This window comes from Arctopsyche grandis, chromosome 8 (assembly GCF_051622035.1).
Source record: "Arctopsyche grandis isolate Sample6627 chromosome 8, ASM5162203v2, whole genome shotgun sequence".
Lineage (NCBI taxonomy): Eukaryota > Metazoa > Arthropoda > Insecta > Trichoptera > Hydropsychidae > Arctopsyche > Arctopsyche grandis.
In genome coordinates this window covers 31,513,526-31,536,547 of record NC_135362.1, presented here as the reverse complement: position 1 = coordinate 31,536,547, position 23,022 = coordinate 31,513,526, and the positions used below count along the sequence as shown (strand labels likewise).

At 34.0% G+C, this 23,022-nt stretch overlaps 1 protein-coding gene across 2 annotated transcripts in view; it reads right to left on the bottom strand.

The window, feature by feature from the left end:
* The window catches only part of LOC143916081 (uncharacterized), a 253,337-nt gene that overhangs the window by 190,278 nt on the left and 40,037 nt on the right, over positions 1-23,022 (bottom strand). The window contains exons 1-2 of one of the 2 annotated variants that reach the window (XM_077436973.1): positions 20,604-21,100; positions 20,471-20,518 (exon numbers count right to left, since the gene is read on the bottom strand). In XM_077436973.1, coding sequence (XP_077293099.1) covers positions 20,471-20,518; positions 20,604-20,622 — 67 coding nt within the window. In that variant the 5' untranslated portion in view covers positions 20,623-21,100. Of the gene's footprint in view, positions 1-20,470; positions 20,519-20,603; positions 21,101-23,022 lie in introns of those variants that run through there. The other variant, XM_077436972.1, reaches the window with a different exon arrangement.

Here is a 23,022-nt window from a genome sequence, read left to right as displayed (position 1 = left end):
TCATACATCATATTCAATAATGAAAATAATGAGCGCAGGCCAACAGACAAATAGGTTAAAATAATCTCCGACAATCTGCACTCACCGAGGTGGAAAATATCACATTCGGACTCAGCAGCAAAGATTTCATCGAGAAGTCGAATAGCTCTTCGAATATGAACCATCGACAAAGAACTGTGCAAGCAGGAGGTACAACCATCAAATGATGATGTCTACCACGCACCTAATTATTAGGGACATAGAGTCCCAACTGTTCCAGCAACGACCGGAATACCACATAGAAGCTGGAGAACAAAACAAATCAATGAGAAGTTTCTCTGAAATTCAAGGGAATTATACCCGAACATGCCCAAAAGGAAAGGAGTAGGGTAGAGATATGAGTAATACCCATACTGTTTCCTATATCGGAAACGAAGAAATGCTTTTTTAACTTTCTCAATCAATATAGAGTAATTTGCTTCATGCGAATTACTCTATAATGCAATCTAGCTTGCTTCTCACAAGCGAGCAGACAATAATATATATGTATATATATTTACATATATAATACTTTATAGGGGATTTACTAAATAAAATAAAAACATAGATAAAGTAAAAATCGAATATGACCAACTCATGACTATAATATATGTATGTATTTGAGGAATATAAGAATGTCACAAAACAAAATTCTATATTGGACCGTACACACACATTCACACATACCGGCAGCATTATGAAATACTAATGCATATGTAGCTATGACAGAATTTTCGATACAAATTGAGCGCAAATGTATGGAAACTTGCACAAGATAAAAGTTCTACTTCCGGTTATAGGATTTTGTTAAAAAAAAATTATTAGTTAAAATCACTCTCAGTATTATACACAATAAATATCAAGAAGATAAAAATACTTTAAAATAATGAAATATTATTTAAAAAAAAAATACTACTTCCAGTTTAGGAATTCTAACCAAAACCTTATCAGCCCTAAGTTAGTACACATATAAATTTTCAGCTTGATACGTTCAGGGGTGTGGACAGAATCCTGGTCACAAAATTTTTGACCTTTCTCAGAGGAAAAAATCCGACTTCCGGTTTATATAATTTAAAAATTTACATCGTGTCGATAATACTTTCAGTTAATTTAGTTAATTTCAGTTCGATAGGACTAACGGTATTCAAAAAATCCCCAAAATACACAAACACACACACACACATTTTTTCTAGATCATGAAAACGTGATCAGTGATCGATTCTGAGTTCGAATCAGTAAATACCTCGAGTTCGAATTTTCGCATGATCACAAAACTTCATCTATTGTTAGTATGTACATACATAGATGAAGTAAAAATTAAGAGGCCAATTCGTAGGCGTGCTACAGTGAATGTACGGAAATTTTCCAATGGAAAATTTTACACATAGCTAACAGCCAGGTGTAAATCACTCTTTAAGCGAGTCCAAAGATATACAGGATCACGATCGAACATTGACGCGATACATTGATGCTAATCCGATATCGAAGGGGTTGTTTGCTCATATACTACATGCATATAGATACATGTACATACATAGGTGCCGTGTTAAGTGATTGGAGGGCTCTAAGGCACGCGATGCTCGCCATTAACCTTTAGCGGTCAGCGCGCGCGCGCGAACGCGTAGCAAATTAGCAGCTCGGGGCGGCGACGCAGCATCGCCGAGCTCCATTTCGCCATTTATTTCACCTAGATGAGAGATGCGGTCCGTTTCGCCTATCGTCGCGGGTCGGATAAGGGTTTTTTCGCGAGAACCGGTCGGGGTGGTCGACCAGAGCGAACCAGAACAAAAAAGGTCGCGAAGAACGACCGGTCGAACCAACGACAGCCGCAACCGGCCGCCGCTCCACATGAATCACATTTTATCGACGTTTCGTTTTTCAAGTGGCCGACTCGTCCTCTCACCAACCCTCCCCCTCTGTGTACTCTTCGCTGAGTACCAATATCTATGTATGTATGTGTCCACCTTCGTGCCAGAAGTGCCTTCGGATGGCTGCTCGCGCACCGGTCAGAGTGCAACGCGACACAGGTTCGGTTTGCAAAAACCGACGCACATACTCGTATTTTGCCTCAAAAGTTGGCCAAAAATCAAAAATTCAAATTTATGTAGGGGTCCCAAACCAGGTAGATAAATCTGACATTACACTGTGGAGTCCTGACCTGGGTGGAGCTCACTAGCCATTGTGTGATACACTTGTATTTGTTTGCGGTATTTTGTTGTTAAACAACTTTCCTTGTGATTATTTTTATGCTAATAGTGTTTTTGATGGAAAAACTTATATAATTATAAACGTTGAAGAACAATATACATACATATATACATATACTAGAACAAACTAAATTTCATTCCTTTTAAAATTTTATTTTACATGTTTCAACATGTCAACAAAACCTACTATTTTCACTTTCCTTTACTTTTTTATAAAAATTGATGTTTTTGAACGTATTGTGCTTATTTTAGCCGAATCAAATTTATGTCATATGAAACTTTAGGATCTCTAATTTTATTCTAGTAAAACAAAGTTTGCACGAATTTGCACTTTAAAAAAATGATCAATAATAATTAAGCGTATTTTGAACTCCAATTTTATACTTATTTTCATTCTTTATTTATATTCCAGTATCTGAGGACTATTTTATTTCTATGAACCGGAAGCATCTACACGATATAATAAGTGAGAGCATCGAAAGGCTTTTTATTCAAAAATTCAAAGATTTAGAAGAAAAAAACTAGTAATTGTTACAAAGTGCTCTCCTACGAAACTTGATGAATTTTGAAAAATTATCAACAATTTGAAGATTGTTTATAATCGTCAATAACTCGCATGTGTAGTACAGAAAGCTATATTCTGGGAAAAACGTAAAAAAAAATTTTTGGCCAGGTTTTCAGGCCAAATATCACTCTGTGCGACGATAGTAATGACAAATCAATCTTTTTGCCAATAATTTATTTGAATTGTACAAATACAGAATATTCGAATTTAGAATAAGAAGGTGTCAAAAGAAAAAGAACCAAAAACATCCAATATATTCACTGACTGATCTACCTCATATTACGTTTTAATACATACGTACATATGTAGGTGAACACTGAAATTTCTATATTTTGATTATTTTAAATAGAATATACTGCATCTTTACTAAAATATAAAAATATTGATATTCTTTTTTTTGATTGCCTATCCTATTACGTTTCAAAAGCAAACGTTGAATAAAATGTATGTTTTTATCAATTGCAATACCAACGATATATATTTAATCAATAACATGAAATCCGTATACAAATCTATTCCGACTTCAATCTCCACTCAACAATAATATCCAATATATATGTACATTAATCTAGCATAACTCACTTACGTTTTTAAATAATGGTCCGTTTTTTTGTACCAAAGTATGTATAAAAAATCATCCATTTTCCCATTTTTCAATGACAACACTTATAAATCCCACTTTATCAATTGACACATCGACTTCCTACCAATAGTTACTTTTATTCCAAATTCACTTCTTAAAGAAATAGATCATAACATTTAACACGTAAAAATTATCAAGATATAATCCACACAACAAAAATATCATGTTATACATCAAAATGGGTCATTCTGGTCTTCTTAAATTTCATAAAAATCTTAATTTTTTGTATTCTTAATGGTATTATACTCATGTAAGCTCTCAATGACTTTTATTTTAAAAATAATCACAGAAACATGAAAAATGATGATTTTCTGAAAACAATGTTTCCACCATAGTATACAAAATTGCCAATGCGAGCAGGGCGGGGGGAAAGACGAATTTTAATTCTCGCCAACCAATCAAAACTCATCATAATTGATCCAAATAAACTTCAATAGGTAAATATTAAGCAAATTAATTCTCGAAAAAGAGATAAATTAAAAAAAACTAACTTTTTTCTCTAACCACTTACGTCTAAACCACTACCAAAACGAATACGAAGATATAATAATAAAAGAAAAAAACTACTACATGTGCTGTTCAATACCAATGTTTCCTCTATAGACTAAATCTCTGAGAATTCACCGCCATCTATTGAAAATGTATGTATATAATTAATTAATTAAATAATTAATTTTTCTATCGGTATTTTCATTGTTTATATGTAGGTAGGTAGGTAATTTTTTTTTCATATATACATACATGTATATAAAAATCAATGCTTGTCTGTTTGTGTCACGGGAACGGAAACGGGAAAAACGGGAATGAGAGGCATGGCAACGCAATAAATTCAATGTTTTCGCTGCCTGCGTTTTCCGCTGTTAAACGCTGGATAAGTCAGATTACAAGGTCTTTAATTCGGGAACGGAAACGGGAATTGTATGCATTATTGTGGCATTGCAACGCATGCCGGGTTCAAATAGTTAAATATAAATGTATTTAAAAGGTACTTGAAATAAAAAATACGACCGCATGCGGATCGAACACTGCACCGACATATTTATTTTTTATTTACTCGGCATGCGTTGCAATGCCAGAATAAGGCATGCAATTCCCGTTTCTGTTCCCGTTCCCGTTTCCGTTGCGTTCTCGTTTCAAGTGATGATTGGAGCTCAACACCGCGGAGTAACGTCTCTTCAGCGTCGTGTCGTCATAAACCAACCTGTTAATGTGGTTACCAACAAACACATATCCTTGTCAAACACAATGGCGCTTCACACTTTCGCGTACATGCATACAACAAATCCAGAAAATTCCATCGTAATCGGTTGAGTGGCTTAGGATAGGGTTGCCATAATTGTCGGACCATAGACGGGGACACCCCCCCCCCCCCAATAAAAATAATTTATTATAATTTTTGATAGTTTAATTATAAGAAATTGAATCATGTTTAATTATAATATCAACAAATTGTAATATTAAATGATTTCATGTACATTAATTATGTACTTCTTCGTGAATTGAATCCGTGAAAAATATATTGATGTTACTTAAATATGCAATAGTTTCTTCAACTCGTTCCCATTTGAGTACACCATTGAGAAGCATCCATGAAAAAACATTATATTTCACGATTGGAACAGACCGCTGTTCCAAATATTTAATTCCAACTTTGAAGAAATTATCCACTTCTTCATCAAACACTTTTAATTGTGTTATCGTAATTTCTTTGCATTTCTTCAGTTTGTTTTGCTTGTAAACCTATGTACATATTTACTAGTTAATCTTTCCATTAATTGTTTTTTTGTATCTTCTAAAATATGTTTTACTTCTATTGTAGTTATAATAGCATTTTCAGGCTTTTTAATTTGCTTTTCAAATAAAAACATTTGACTGTGTACAAACATGGTATAAAGTTCTGACAAAGGATTTTTAAAGAAATCAATTATCGCTTTTGGAGCATTTTCTTCTATTAAGAAAAAATCTTTCAACGCCTCCCACATACTTAGTATCCTTGTAATTGATGGAAGGAGTGATAACCATCTGCTTCTAGTGCAAACCAACTTAATTATATATTATCGGAAAGATATAGTTTTAAATAATATCTATGGAAAACTGGGACAAATATCCTTCTGAAGGGGACACTGGGACGCAAGCCTCAAAACGGGGACATGTCCCCGTAAACTGGGACGTATGGCAACCCTAGCTTAGGAGCCTATACGAGACAGACAGACAATCAATTTTAAATTATTATTTAATTTAACTTAATATGCCATAACCCGTGCGATAATATTTCATCGGGTACAACGCTAGTTTAGACATACATACATACATACATAATCACAAACAACACGTTAAAAGCATCCCCTTCGAACGCACAACACGCCAATACAAAAACACCAAACAATCACCGCCGCAACTTTTGACAAGGTTATACATCTCAGGTGCGGCTATACACGTGCATGTACATAGATACATATAAAATTGGATCGTGTGTGTGTGTCGTTTTGGTCCTTTTGTCGAGGCGTCTGTGGGGTCAACCGCGAAGAGTCTCGCTAGAACCGGACCCCACGGTAGCCTTAAGGCAGGCAGGTGCGGGCGGGCGAGCGGCTACTTGAATGGGTCGACCTCAGAAGCGGCCGCAGAAATGGGAGCACCGGCAAAACACGACCCAAGGAGACCGACAACGGCTCACCTGCGACCGATCCACCGACCCTACCAATTCTGACGACGTCATCGACGATGATTACGAAATCAACGATGATTACGAAATCAACGACGGGTCGCCAAAAATTATCGAAAATATTGCGCTCGGGGTCCGTCTGTATCCGACAAGTACTGCCAGCTAGGTTAGGGCTGCCATACGTCGTCGTACACCGAAACATGTCCCAGGTGGTGTCCCGGTATCCCGGTACGAGACTCATTTATTTATTTCTTTATTTATTAAATAGCAAATTGCTAATGAATTATTTCACGCGATAGATACAGGGATGCGTATCTGAAAGATGCAACCAGAGAAACGAGCCTACATACCTTGCTACACCTAAAAATAAAAAAAGCTCAACATAATAAAAAAAAGCTGAAGTTCAATGAGTAGTGGCCGGATTCACAGTTTTAATTGTTGTAAATGCTATTATTCAATTGTTGTAAAAGGTTCGCCCAACCTCTTTTTTTTTGTACTCTAGCTTTGTAAATAGAGCCAAACCGCCCCGATTCCTGGAAAAAAACACTGTCTCTATCCGCAGTCAACTAATGAGTAGAGGTCGGAATCTGAAGGGGCCGGAAACGTGCCGCCTATTGTTCAATTGTTGTAAATGCTTTGTAAAAAAGGATCGGCAAACCTTTAACAATGCATTGACAATCTTTGAACAATAAACAGCCCCTTCAGATTCCGGGCTCTACTAATGAGTTCTCTAAAATGTTGTCAAATTGAATGTATACAGATATCTATACAATTTCAATAACACGAAAAATTAAAATACCAAACATGCCATTAAATACCCTTAATGTAGATTTATTTATTTATAATTAAATAGCAAATTGCTAATGAATTATTTAACAATTAACAATTTTAAACAAAAACCAACAACGTTAATATAACATTATAAGTTAACAAAATTAACAAAACTATAATTAGTAAACATAAAATAATATAATATAATTCCAAACATAGCATTTTATTAAACTTACATATATAATTATAATTATTTGCTTGTCGTGATTGGTTTCGGTCAGTCCGGATGACAAATTTTGAAACTATATCTGGTGAGGACTTATGGAATTCATAACTTGAAAATCATAATCGAGAAAGAATATTATGAAATACAAAAACCTTGTAAACATAGAATGAATTCAAGACGATAAACGATATATAATAATAATAATTATTATTTTTAGTTGTTTGTGTATATATATGTTTTGTTTTTGTTATGTCTAATTTATTATTTTGTTTCTTGTCTTTTCTGTGATATTTTTGACCATTGTGGCGCATTAGGAATTCCTGTAATGCTACAACGGTCCAAACTTAAATAAATAAATTATGTATAACTATAATTACGTCATCTTCCACAGATGTTATTGCTTTCTTAACTCTACCTATAGTTAATTTATTCCTATTTATAGTTTTATAATTATGTATATCTCTATTCCTAACTATATGATTATCAAAATATATGGGTAATAGATTCTTATCTAGCTTATATACAAATTTTAAAGTGCTTAATTTAAGATTATTTCTAATTTCCAACCATTTCAATTCATCTAACATACATACTTCTAACATTCTTACGTTTCCTCACATTCAAAATTGCACGCATCGCTCTATTCTGCACAATCAATACACAATCCACTAAATAAATTGAGCACTGTAGCGCAATATACATACAGTATGAGGCCGTACAATACAATTATACTTTTTAAACCTCCACTATGCTACCCACCCCAGACCCCTCCCCCTCAAATGACCCTGCCCCTGATCGAAGGCAAAGAAAAGCGATGATAATGAAGTCACCGAAGTCTGGGAAAAGTGAAGGCGAATGAAGAATGGTTGAAATAAAATCTTTAGGTAAGGTTCTATTTGATTTTATTAAATTGAATCGCCCTATCTATATTATTTTATTTTAGATTTGGTACTATTATTAATATTGAAAAGTTTCAACAATGGTTTAATTTCAAATATCTCTATACCAATATTAAATGCTGAATATGTACATATTATATGTATTTAGTAAATCATTAACTTTTAATTAGACTTTTCCGTATTTCAATACTTTGTATTTTTTATTTATAAATAAATACCTATCCGAGACTACTAATAGCGTAACGAATTTATCAAATAGCGTAACGAATTTATCAATCCCTATTTGACCTAAACATAAAAAAAGAAAAAGATTGAACCTTATGTAGTTAGTAATTCAATTTCATATAGGTACTATAGTATAAGTAAAAATAAATCGGCGTCCGTGAATAAGACTCCGATTGAAATGAATTGATTTTGGAATAAACTTCTAAATTCTCAAATTATTTAATTTCCTAATCCAATAATATATATATATATATATATATATATATATATATATATATATATATATATATATATATATATATATATATATATATATATATATATATATATATATATATATATATACATTACATACATAGATCATGTTTTATACATTAGATTGTATTCACTCATTTTCCGATAAATGATTTTTATCGTAGTTAACGCGAACCAAATGAATATACATTTTACGACTTTATAACAGCTTTCTCTCTAGTTGAAATATAAATCAACGGTAAAATTATATCCACAATAAATAAATGCATACATCCTTCTTTCTTGATTGGAGAGGGCAACCATTCGACCTGGACAATGCACATACGTATGTACATACATACAAACACACGTATTAAGTTCATCGTGTCGTATCGTAACGTTTAGTGTGGATGAAAACATCATAGCAATTATCCGAGAATAGTGTTGATGTTATAATCATAATAGTAATAACAGGTGAAAGGTGGTTTAATTGTTGGCAAACTATGATATGTACCCAGTCGAAACAACAATGATTCGTTTTAATCGCGGCGTTGCACTATTGTTCGAGATAATCGACTTTTTTATACAATGCTCGCAAATTTTTTTTCCGACACCGTATACGGATCAAAATTCTTCCTTATAAGCTAATAATATCCGACCAGTGCGGCACAAAGACTTATTCAACTACGAGCACAACTCGAGGAATTCAGTGCAAAAACGAAAGTCCTAGTAAACAAGAACAAAAACAAAACCATGCCTGTTAACTCGTAAGATCTTATTTTTTTTTCATTTACAAAATTCATGTTTTGATATGATGAAAGAGTTGCAATTAGTGATACGGCATCAAAATATAAAACAAATGGAAAAGAGCAGCTCAAAACCACACACACACACATCAACACCGTAGAAGAATTGGAGAGCATCAATTAAAATAAAAAAAAGTGACAGCTGCAGCCGCCTAAAAATGACAGTAAATAACCAACGGTGCTTCAAAGAAGAACACATGCATGAGAATCACTCATAACAGGATTGAGAGAAGACAAGATGATGAGGTATTTATCTAAAGATGAACATTGAGCCGATAATGATTCACCATAAATTTACATACGAGCGCACACACCAAATAAAAAACCAAAATGATTTGTACCAATTCGAAATGAAATTTATGACGCTCTTGAAATATTCGCGCGTGAATTATATTATATAGGTTCACACATACATACATACAATATGCATATAATATAATGTAATATATTATGCGATTGTGAGCGAATTTCGAACCGAAAAATACGAGTTTAGCCGCATTACGAATACATACGTGTGTATTTATATAGATCGTGATGTGTATAAGACAACCATTGAAATGCATAATATAATTCATACATACTACATATAAGTAGTAGAAAAACTCAAAAATGAAAGTTGTTTTTTGAGACCAGTGGTCGGCGTAATTGATGTCGCCGGAAAAGATGGCCAAATAAATATCGCATCGGCGAAAGACGTACATATATCGTGCAAAGGCCAAGACTTTATAACCTCACGTCGAGAAAAAGTTGTCCGAGAGTGAGTATTATGTAAATAAGAAAGTCGTACGTGTGAAAGGACTCCTCACACACACACATACACACACATTATGATAAGAAGGATCGTGGTAAAAAAAATATCAAATAAAAAATGGTACATTTTATGACCCAGACGCGCCTATCCACACTCGAGTCACGTTCAATTTAACTTTCTTCTGCGCATCAAATAAAGTGAGATCTAAACGTTTTGATTTATTGTGTTACCATTTTGGGTAACGACAAGATGTTACATCTACGTGCTGTGTATGTATGAGAATTGCGATAGATACAGGGATGCGTATCTGAAAGATGCAACCAGAGAAACGAGCCTACATAACTTGCTACACCTAAAAAGGAGAAGCTCAACATACATATAATAAAAAAAAGCTGACGTTCAATAATAAAGAAGTTAAAAATCTCTAACAAGTTAGCGAAATGTTGTCAAATTGAATGTTGACAGATATCTATACAATTTCAATAACACGAAAAATTAAAATACTAAGTTTGCCATTAAATGTAGATTTATTTATTTATTATTAAATAGAAAATTGCTAATGAATTATTTAACAATTAACAATTTTAAACTAAAACTAACAACTATAATATAACATTATGAGTTAACCTTTGTGGAACACCTCCTGCAGTTTTTGCTTTCTTACTAACTCTACCTATAATTAATTTATTCCTATTTATAGTTTTATAATCATGTACAGTATATATCTATTCCTAAGTATGTGATTATTAAAATATTTGGCTAATTGATTCCTATGTATAGGTAGCTTATGTATATACAAATTTTAAAGTGCTTAATTTAAGACTATTTCTAATATGCAACCATTTCAATTCGTCTAACATATGTATGAATGTATGTACTTCTAACATTCTTACGTTTATTACGTTCATTCTTACGTTTACGATATTATTATACTTAACATTTTTAAATGTATTATTTTATTGAATTATTGCAGGCTATATTGTCTCTAAAATTATGCATACATTTTGATTTAAATGTGGAATACACAGCGAGAGTGTACATGGATTCGTTATTTGCAGTTGGTTTTTAGTTTAAAATTATGCCAGCAGCATAGCTCGGTCGTTAAGCTTCTGCTTAGCGTCAAGAAGGTGCCGGATTCGATTCCTGGGCCCGGGTCTCGAATGAAAATGAACTTTTCAGAGTATGCTGTTGGTCAGAGCTGGATTTGTGACTCCAGGTTGATCGTTTCCTATCAGAGTTTGCCAATTTTCTCTGATTTAATTGTTGAAACGGTTCCCGGGGGAAAAAATTGGCTAAAAATCCTTCCTACCTACTATGTCACCACTATTTAAAGTTTGATTGATGTACAATAAAATGTATGTACAATTCATAGACGTCTCGTTAATTTGCGAGTTTTTCAGTGTCTCGCAATTCAACGACTTGTAATAAAAATGCTGCATTTGTGTTTGTAATTGGCCAGGAAGGCGCATTGGGATTTACCTGTAAGGCCTTCCTGGTATATATGTAAATAAATAAATAAATATATGTATGTACATACATATATCATCTTGGTAAGCTTTTTCTTCATCATCTTGAAACAATCATCTAAAAATTCTAAGGGGTGAATGTCATCTTCCTGAAGTTCTGTGTAATCTTAAACTTAGGGTACCTGAGAAACTGAGAGAATCTCGCTCCAGAACTCTATTCCTGCCTATTCGGGCCAGAACTAATGTGCTTGATAACTCACCCCTTTCAAGAGCCATTCGACTATTTAACCTGCTTTCTCGGAGCCTTAATGTTTTTACTGCATCATACAGTTCTGTCAGGCAGCATATTTTAAATGACTTCTAGCTACATACATATTTACACATGTTGTTTTCATTTTGTAATTTTATTATTTAGCATAATGTGTATGTATGTTGGTTTTATCTTTATTTATATATGTATGCTATTTTTTATTTTTATATATATGAGTAATTTATCTTTATTTATGTGTATTTATGTGTTTATGTGTATATGCATGTATAATGTTTGTATGTATATGGATGTACATATGTATTGTATGTGTATGTGTATATGTATATATATGTGAATATATATATATATATATATATATATATATATATATATATATATATATATATATATATATATATATATATGTAGGTGTGTATGTATGTATATGTATATATGTGTATTTTTATAATTATGTATATTTGTGTATACGTGTAAGTATTTGTGTATATATGGATGGTGTACATATATGTGTATATAATTGTCTTTGGCCAGGAAGGCGCATTGGGTTTACCTGTTAGGCCTTCTTGGTGTAAATTAAATAAAAAATAAAATATAGTTATACATATTTTTGCTATGATTTTCTCCAAAACCGAAGCCCCCTTCAAATAGCAAAATGATTGAGAATTTGTCTTCTTGAAAGACAGTTATTTCTAAAGAGCGGACCCAGAGCGCGCCGTTCATTGTTCAATTGTTGTAAATGCATCGTTAAAGTTTCGCCGAACCTTTTTTTTCGTACTCTAGCTTTGTAAATAGAGCCAAACTGCCCCGATTCCTGGAAAAAGCACGGTCTCTATCCGCGCTCTAGTTATTTCTGTTAATATTTCTTTCCGATCGCGCCTCCGTATATATACGTATTGAATTATGAAAAATCTTACCAATTGTCAAATGATACCTACATATGTACAACAAACATGAATTGTCACCTACATATGTACAACAAACAAACAAATGAATCACACTACAATACATCCCCGCCTTCAGTGGGCTACATCTTTCTTGCACCCTTACTACGATCGGACGCAGTTCCACGTCAAAATACATTCCATTCAACCCTTTTGCGGAGGAATCTCCTCCGATTGATACAATACATAATACACATGTTGGATAATATTAGCCGGGGATTAATTGCGAGTCGTCGATGATGGTATTGGTCTTCCTAAAATGGCGGTTCGAGATACATTTTTTGTTGTGCGGTCACAAGAGTAGAGAGAGAGAAACAGGGCCGCGAACACGCCTCACAAATCACCTGTCGCTGGCCGGTTACCTGCGGTAGCCGCGTGACCCGACCGGACCGCGGACAGGGCAGCCCAAGCGACTCTATATTAATTATATACACCTATACATATTTACTGTAAATATAGATATCCTACGCAGAAAATTATTCCGCGTATCCTGTTGCCGAGGTATAAGTGTCCGCGTCGATTATATCGAGCGGTTTCTTATTATACTTTGACTGTGATGCATGTGAGGCGGTCGGCTAAACTGGATCGGATGTTGATCTACGTATATAAATTGTATACATTTTTATAATTAGATTGCCAGTTTGCAAATGACAAATTATACATACAAACATATATACGAGCCATATTTGTTGGAGGTCGAAAAAAAAACTTTTCGTAGAAATACTGTTTCTCAACCTTTTTTGGACCGTGGCCCTCTTTTGCGTTTAATATTTTTCTGTGCCTCCCCCCCAATATTTTCTCGAAAAAAAAGTACATATCAAATATATTATATGTATAATATAATAGTTGTTTTACCCGGCTTCGCTCAGTGTTTGTAATATAAACAGCTTAAACATGGCGAATCTGTGTAATAGTAAATATTCATCTGTTTTTTTATTAAATTTATTTGAATCGAAAACTAAAATAATATTGAACCATATCGAATCGTCGTCGTAGAAAATTTTATTTGTTTTACATACATACATACAACAAACCTTACGTATATACATACATACATACAATGTCTCTTTCGAAATTATATATTAGATGTACTAACATATATACATACATACATATATACAAATATATCAGGAAGGCTTAACAGGTAAACCCCAAATGCGCCTTCCTGGTCCACATAATTATTACATAGAAACATGTAAATCTAAACAATATCTGACATCTATCGTCAGATATTACAAATATCGTAGTAATACGATAAATAACGATGAATAAATTTCATGTAACAATACGAATTTTATATTCGATAAACAACCACAGAGACATCTATGGTGAGCAATATGGCGAAACCTAAGATATATCAATAACTAAAGGTTCGCAACAGAAAATTGGGAAGGAAACGCCAATTTTACAGGAATCGTTTCAATGAAAATCAGAAAAATTGGCAAATTATGATAAGAAATGATCGACCTTGACAAATCAAGGTCTGGCCAATAGCGAGACAGCGGGAATCGAACTCGTAACATCAAGTACGAGATAATTCAACATTCACCACTAGACCACGCTACTGGTTGACTATGCTATGTCAAAAAGTTCCGGAATTTTATCTGTTTTTCTTTTATTTCATAAAATATTTATCTTAAATTTATTTGTATCGATCAAAATAGATTTCATATATTAATTTTTATAGTGAACTAGCTGAACCAGGCATGCGTTGCAATACCACAATAACGCATGCAATGCCCGTTCCCGTTCCCGTTCCCATTTGTTGGAAAAACGCAGGCAGCGAATACATTTTAAATTATTGCGTTGCAATGACACTCATTGCCGTTTTTCCCGTTTCCGTTCCCGTTTTTAGGTGATTTTTTTGACAGTAATCTTCTCAGATAAGCATACAACAAATCCTGAAAGTTTCATCGTAATCGGTTCAGTGGTTTAGGAGCCTATACGAGACACACAGACAGACATTCAATTTTATATATGTATATGTACATATGAATAGATTTTTTTTTTGTATGTCCATTATGTTAACAAATATAGAAAGTTAAATCTCGATGTTGATCATTATCGACAGTGAAATTTAATAAGTTTCAATCATCTCCTTATATTACATATATTCATCGTCATCATTTACAGCCATTCTCCATCCACCGCTGGATGAAGACCTCTCCAACACGCTTCCACTCGTCTCTGTTTTGCGCAACCCTCATTCGTTTTACTTTACACATTTTCTTAATTTCGTCTACAGATCTTCCTTGCGGTCTTCATTTTGCCCTTTTGCATTCTATCGGGTACTATTCTAGCTTTTCTTTTGTTCACCTTTCGTCATTTCCATGCAGCCACGGCCATTGCCATTTCAATCTCTTCATTCTATCCACTATATCCACAACCCTTGTCATACTTCTCACTCACGTATTCCTTTTCCTGTCTTTCGTCGTTATGCCAAGCATACAACGCTCCATACTTATTAATTGAATGCATTGGACTTTGTGTAGCAACTTGGGGTTCAATGTCCAAGTTTTACATCCATACGTCATCACTGAGAAAACACATTGATCGAAGATCTTTTTCTACATATATACATAATATTAAGGCTTCAATATGATAATATTAAAAAATAGATAAATATATATGTATACGTAATATAGGCAGGTCAATTAATGTACATATGTATATGTATATGTATATATCAAAATTTAAAACAAAATAAAAAATACCTCATCCTCCTGCATTAATAACAAACACCTCGTTGACATTTTACCTACAAACATAATATAATACATTTTTTTTCATAACTATCATTTCCACACTCGATTATAACGGAGATAAAATCTTAATACGAAAAAAATATTGCTATTTATAGACATTGACGCTTTTAATTAATTAAACATACAAATTAGTAAATTTTTACATTTTAATCTCACCAGACACGCATTAAAATAATTTATTCGCTCGTTAAAAATCATTCAAATTATAATATTCAAACACATAGAGCACGATTCCGATAGATTTCCGATAGCCGATCAAGATATCACATTTCACTAGCACAAATAAATAATAAATCTAAACGAAAAAAATAATAAATGAACAAAAACGAAAATAACCTTGAATCGTAAATCACTGGATGCTAACGAAGAAGACGACATCGCCGACGTCCAACCGGACACGTATAAATTAAATGCAATATAATTAATCTCAATACGATTGCAAACACCTGTACACACACCTACCTAGGTGAGTGTGCTGCGTATACCACGCACATTTAAAGAGATATAATATGTGTATTCACGTTTCAATCTCGATTCTACTATCGAGGCAATGATTGAAAGGTCGATACTACAATCAGATTCATTACAAAAACGAATCGATTCAAAAAAATAATAAATAATATATTAATATAATAATAATAAAAACGAGCAAAGGCAGTTTGGCCTTTCGACATTTTGATTCGGAAAGAGATGCTGGGAACAGATCCGATCCCTGACGAACGACCGAGCACTTGCATACGTGAAAAACGACGTCTTCACAAAAAGCCCAATCCGAGCTTTCCTTTGTATATTTTATTCGATCCACAATTTTCGGTCCCAGACATGCCGATTCGTAAAACCTTCAGTCCTATCGCAAACAAGCTCAATCAAATTCCGACGAAAGGTAGATATTTCGTCACTTCCTACTTCAATTATCATTTTCTTAATTAAAAACGCGCGCATTAACACGTTACCAGATGATCTACGAACGAAGTCGAAATTCAATTATGACCTTACGCACCTCTCTCTCTCTCTCTCTCTCTCTCTCTCTCTCTCTCTCTCTCTCTCTCTCTCTACATCAGTGGTTCTCAAGTACGGCCGTTAGACGATTTTGCTGCAGACAGCCCATAAAAAGTATAACAAGAATCGACCATACATACATACCTACATATGTATGTACTTCTGGATGAAATTTTAAAGGAAGCTGAGAAAAATATAGGTTTACTTTTATTCATAATTCATCTGCAAAATACTTCTAAATATATTTTTTATATTTAAAGAATATCCCACATTGAAATTTACATATGTTACATCAAATTTAAACTAATCTCTTTGGCTAGCGACGCACTTATCCCAACGTTGATTTCGTTATTGGAAGCATTTCTGGGAGGCTTCTTTCGGAAGGGCATTCAGCTGCTCTCAATTTTGGGTATCTCAATGTCGAAAACAGTGTCAAGACGTTTTCCTTTTAGCACGGTTTTTATTTTCGAGAAGAGCCAGAAGTGGCATGGTGCTAAATCCGGAGAGTAAGGGCGAAAACACAATGAGTGGGACGTGGTACGTGTTTTTTTACTATATCTACATATGTATGTACATACGAAGTAACAATAGATGATGTTTGGTGATCATGTGAAAATTCGAACTCGAGATATTTACTGAATCGAATTCAAAATCGATCACTAATCACGTTTTCATGATTTAGTTTGTTTGTATATCTGTGTGTCAGTGTATTGTGGCTATTTTTTGAACACCGTTAGTCCTATCTAACTGAAACTTAGTATCGGTTAATGAAATTCTTATCTATACGATGTAATTTTTTATTTTCAAATTTTTAAGTTGACCGGAATGGTACCTCCCCTTATATGTAGGTGTCCTCTTTTTTTAGATACTTTTAAACATGTGAAAAAACGCAGCAACCCCAGCCCATATACATGGTACACAATCCCAAAAATCATCCTGGAGTGTTTTCGGTGATAAAGAATGTAGGAGAAACTTGTAGGTTGCATGTGGATATGCATAAACGTGTGACCTCCCAAACATATTCATTATGCACGTGCAAGTACACCCGAATTCGGTTTGGGGAACACCCACTGCTTACAAGCCAGGGACGTGACGTCCCATACTACTCAGTGTGTTTTCACCGTAAGGCGTATATGGACAGATAAGGAACTTTTTTCGGCCAAAAACTTGCGGATCAGAAGCTCTTTTGATAATTATTCTTTCATAATTAATAAATATATCAAATAAGGAAAATATTAATGTTTTTTTTTCGAACTTCTCAAATGGGATAGGATAGGATTTGGTGCAGTCACAGGTCATTTATATTGGATCGCCGATAAAATTTGACGTGAGAACCACTGCTCTACATGCAGAATGAGTCGATTTTGAACCGCGGAACGGAAGCTGTCCGTCAAGTGGTCACTTCGACTCCATTAAAACTATATAATGGAGGGGTAGGTAGGTGGGTAGGAGTTTAACACTTTTACTTTGATTCGAGTCACGACCGGTCACAGTTTAAAACTCACGCGGTTCGAATTTATCGCGGCCATTACGTCTCGGAAGCGAACGGGCCGACAATTAATTAATTTCAGCGTATTCGTGTACAAATACATACGCACATATGTATATACACGTGTACGTGTGTATAATGTAATGTAATAAATAAACATATTCAATAGCGAAATCTCGTTTACATATATACAAAATTAAAAATCAATTAATTATAAGCGCACGGCAAGATAAAAACGCACGTTGAATTATTCGTTCGACTTGGGGAGTGTACGCTTATAGGAATGATGCGCGTGCATCGCGTGAGAAACTCAAAATAGCGGTAATAAATTTGTTTTTGTGAAAAAAATCAGGTGTGGCCAACACGCTACTTTCTAAAAAACATCAGTTTCGTAGGAAAAAAAAAGGATGATTCCATCTTTATACTGCATTAAAGTAGATACAACCTTGACAACATTGAGCAAAAAAATTATTACACAAAGAGTGGTTTTAAATTAAAGAATACCAATTAATATCCATTTGATACATAATTGTACCTCACGAATATCAATTTACATACATTGGACGCGTCTCCCCATCAAAACCGATATTGTAAGAAAAACTAGCCACCAAAGATTATGATATAAAATAATAATATCAAAAGTAAGCCATTTGTATCTCTTTTATAAAAAAAAAGGTTCTTAAAAATTCTCCAATTTGTAGATCAATTTTTGAGAAATCAATCGTACATTTTAAACTGTTACGATCCAACAGTCTGTGTATGTAGAAAAGTATAGATCATATATTCATCAAACATACATATATACATATACATACATACATATTATTATATATTATTTTATTTCAGTCGAACATGTACACTTGCCTTTACAGATCGCTCCAAAGCGACGAGTGTACTAATACAGATACAATATAACCAATACAAGCATTTATACAATGCGAATTCATACAAACATCATCCACAGCGACATCTATGGAGAAATTTTTGCAGCATATATATAAATAATATATACAAATTTGCAGCATATATACAAATCGGCGAACCTCAGGACGATGAATAACTTGAGATTTGCAAGAGAGAAAGGAAAGGAGATGCCAATTTACAGAAATTGTTTCAATGAAATCAGAAAAATTGGCAAACTCTGATAGGAAACGATCGATCTGGAGTCACAAACCAAGGTGTGACCAGCAGCTACTAGTAAGAATCAAACCGTGACCACTCTGCTCGAAAGCATAATATGCTAACCACTAGACTACGCTGCTGGTATAATGCCAGTATTTTTCTATTATGAAATTTTCTTGTTATTGTTATTCTGCATATGGCTTTTACTATTGAATTGTTACATACATATGTATGTATATTGTGAACCAACGTAAACTCAACATCGAATTTCTGTTCTTAGTAACTTAATTATAAATCTATTGTAGACTTTTGGACAATATATTAAAGGTCTACATCCATCTATATCCATCCATCTATATCCACTCTGCTCGAATGAAAACAAATAGTCCACGCTGCTGGTATCTTATGTTATATGTGTGTGCGATTATAACAAAACAGTCGCGTAGTAACATATTGTAGCGTCTGGTTAGTAGTGATAAGTAGAGGTCGGAATCTGAAGGGCTCGGAAACGTGCCGCCTATTGTTCAATTATTGTAAATGCTTTGTAAAAAAGGTTCGGCAAACCTTTAACAATGCATTTACAATCTTTGAACAATAAACAGCCCCTTCAGATTCCGGGCTCTAGTGATAAGTTCGGATGTGTCGTAAGCTGCCCGGACGAGTCGAGACAATAGCCCACTGCTACCAAAAATTGTGACAAATAAATCGTCCTCTCTTTAATCGCCTATTTACCCAGTAAAATTTTTACTTTAAACGAAGTGTTCAATTTGAGAAGCCACTTTGATTAAAAGTCTTAAATTGTAAGGCGAGCCAAGACAATTGACGCCTACTATGAACACAAACAACGTCTACGTCTTACCACTAGTCTACACTGTTGGTTATGTACATACATATGTACACAATGAGAGTTTTCCAAAATAAGGAAAGACTCGGCGGACGTTTTCGTGAAAAACATGACTGGAAAATTTAACAGTAGCCAGAAATTCGCTTGTTTAATTCACAGCCGCGCCTACATAGCAGCAGGCATACCAATTACAGCAATCAAAAATTGATTATCAAAAATGCGAATCGATTAAATGATAAAAACAAAAAATAATTTAATCAAACAGATCGTATCTTTTAATAATGCAATTGCTCGATGCGAATGAGTGTGCGTGTTTGTTTTAAAATGGTACGAAGTGACCCAGTTTCGCACACTGTTCAATTAGAATTGGTTCATACGTACGAACTCGTAAACGAAGTTTATCCAACCGTTTTTACACACAAACTGTATAAACAGATGGTTTTTTTGTTTTCTTTTTTCTTAAACACATCTTCGAAACGTTGACCTAAACGCAAAATACATACCCGAATGAATACACACACAATACGAGACACATGCATACATAAGAAAAAAATACAATCACTCACCGTTTTCGTCGTCTCGATTCAGCTTTTCATCCTTCGATTTTCCGACACCTGCAAAAGAAAAATTGAATTAATCACACACACACATACACAATCGAAACATTGAAATCAAATACAAATTTTACAAAAATCTTACTACTATTGCACGTCATCATTGCACCGAATCAAAAGTTCAATGCATTTTCAACGACGCCACAACTTTGTTAAAACAATTATCGCATTAATTAAAAACAAAAAAAAAAAATGAAAATAGAACGTCTTTATCGCTCGAACAATAGTAAAGGTCAAACGGCGGGGTTATATTCAGGAATTCGCAGGTCACAGGTCACGAATCGTTGCACTCACACACACACACACACACACACACCGATACCAACGCACACAATTTAACGATAATAATAACGAATTTGCATACTGCGCAATTTAATTTAATTAAAAATACACGAACAATTCAATACACAATGCATTGAATTAAATTCTGATGATTTCTGTTAACACTTTCAACTCGCGATCGAGATGTATGGACTCGTCATCGATTCTGTCCAATCGATTGACGCTTTTTTGATAAACAATTTGTCTGTCGCAAGAGCCGATCAAAATATATATAAACCGAGGAAGACACGGTCGGTGACTGGCTGTGCTGACAAAAGGAGAACCGCACAAGTGGGCGGTGGGGTGACGAGGTTAACGCAGGGCCGAACTGCTAAACTTGTGCATATTTATCGCGATCGAGTGATTAAATTTGCAAATAGAGTATAATTCGAATCTAAATGTAGACCACCTACGTATTCGAAATGGCGTAACGTGGCGATGGTCAAGTGATTATTTATACCGAATCACTTTTAACTTCCGGGCACTGATAGTTCTATATATGTATGTACATATATTGAAAATTCTACGTTGACAAATTGAAGCAGTTTTTTGATTCGAAAACTAAAATGTGCCACAATTCCACTATTTGTACTCGTTACTCCTACACCAAATGACACCGGATGGGTCTCCCTATACCAACAATACAATGTATGTATATGTATATCAGTAATGGGAACAATAATTCTTCATTGATATAAACGTCATTGTCAAACAACTTAGAGTAAACCGCACTTTGACATTTGTTTCGCTCTGTATTATTGAACTAGGAAAAGAAAGCTTTCAATATCAAAAATTTTTGAGACAGATCAAAATCGAACAGACTCTAGAAACGAACAACTTAAAAATATGTATAGTAAATCAGACTCAAGCCACCAATTGATTGAAAAACTAAAAGGCCTAGGACTAGTCCCCTAAAACCTTTTACTTTCTTTTTATATTTTATTCTGTATGTGTGCCAATTTAAATAAAATTCAATTGAATAAATTCAAATAGTTGTCTATATTGATATTTTTCACTCGGATTATTGAATTTCGGAAACCGGAATTGGCCCTACCTGTGGTATCGGTAGTGGTAGTGAATTATTATGGTATGGTCCGCCGCGTCGTTTGATTGCACGGACTCGCCGTCTCAATCTGTTCCCTTCGCGGTACTGGCAAATTATTATGTGCCATCGAAGACAAAACATTTTCAAATTTATTAGTATCTTTAAGCGTTTATGGAATTATCACTAAAAATATTTTGATTTGTGTCTATCAAACATCATTCTGATTTTTTTTTTGGTAAAATTGTACATATTTCAAGCGTACTTGGCTCACGAAATGATTCCCTGAGAACGAATCAGCGCGGAGCGCGCGGAAATAAATAACAATGGAAATGGAATGATGCATTCTTGATTGATTATTCGACAAATCATTCAGAAGATTAAGTTTTTAAGACAAAAAAGGTGTTATCAAGAAATGTCAGCCCCTTATAATATTTCTATAATAAATAAAAAATCATACTCAATACTTTAAGACAGATTATTATAATTTATCAAAATGGCTAACTGCATTGTAAATTAAAAATCGAGCTTTATATATACACTTTGTATTTTGTTCGAAACAGATCAAGTGTGTGGAATAGCATTGGTTTTTCGATATCAGCAATTTTCATGAAGTCAAAACACGCCACGAAAATGACTCAATCATATTATATCTGTCTTCAATGACCAAATGTACAATCGACGTACAAAAAAAAATGATCAGTTGAAAATGGATATTATAAAACAGAACGTCAAAGTTGACTCCAGTAGAGAAATCATGAAAAGGCTGATTGAAATGTGTATACATAGTCTCCTGTTTCAAAAGTCACGGCACACCACTAGTCCTAAGGAATATTTTAATGTCACACATCCATAGATTGACATTATATAATTCTGTTTTTGTTCATACACATTTACATATATAACAATTTCGATTTAACCCATCAAATGTTCCACTCATCTTATATATATGTATGTAATTTCAAAAGACACTTTATATAGGTTTATGTATATATATATATTTATATGTAACTGTTGTTAGGAACTTTGTAAACAGGTAAGTTTCTATGACGATATATTTTATTTTCGATTCAAATAAATTCGCCCCCGGCCCCGGGGGGCACCGAAGACTCCGGGGGCGCAGGCGCCGGATTCTGGTATA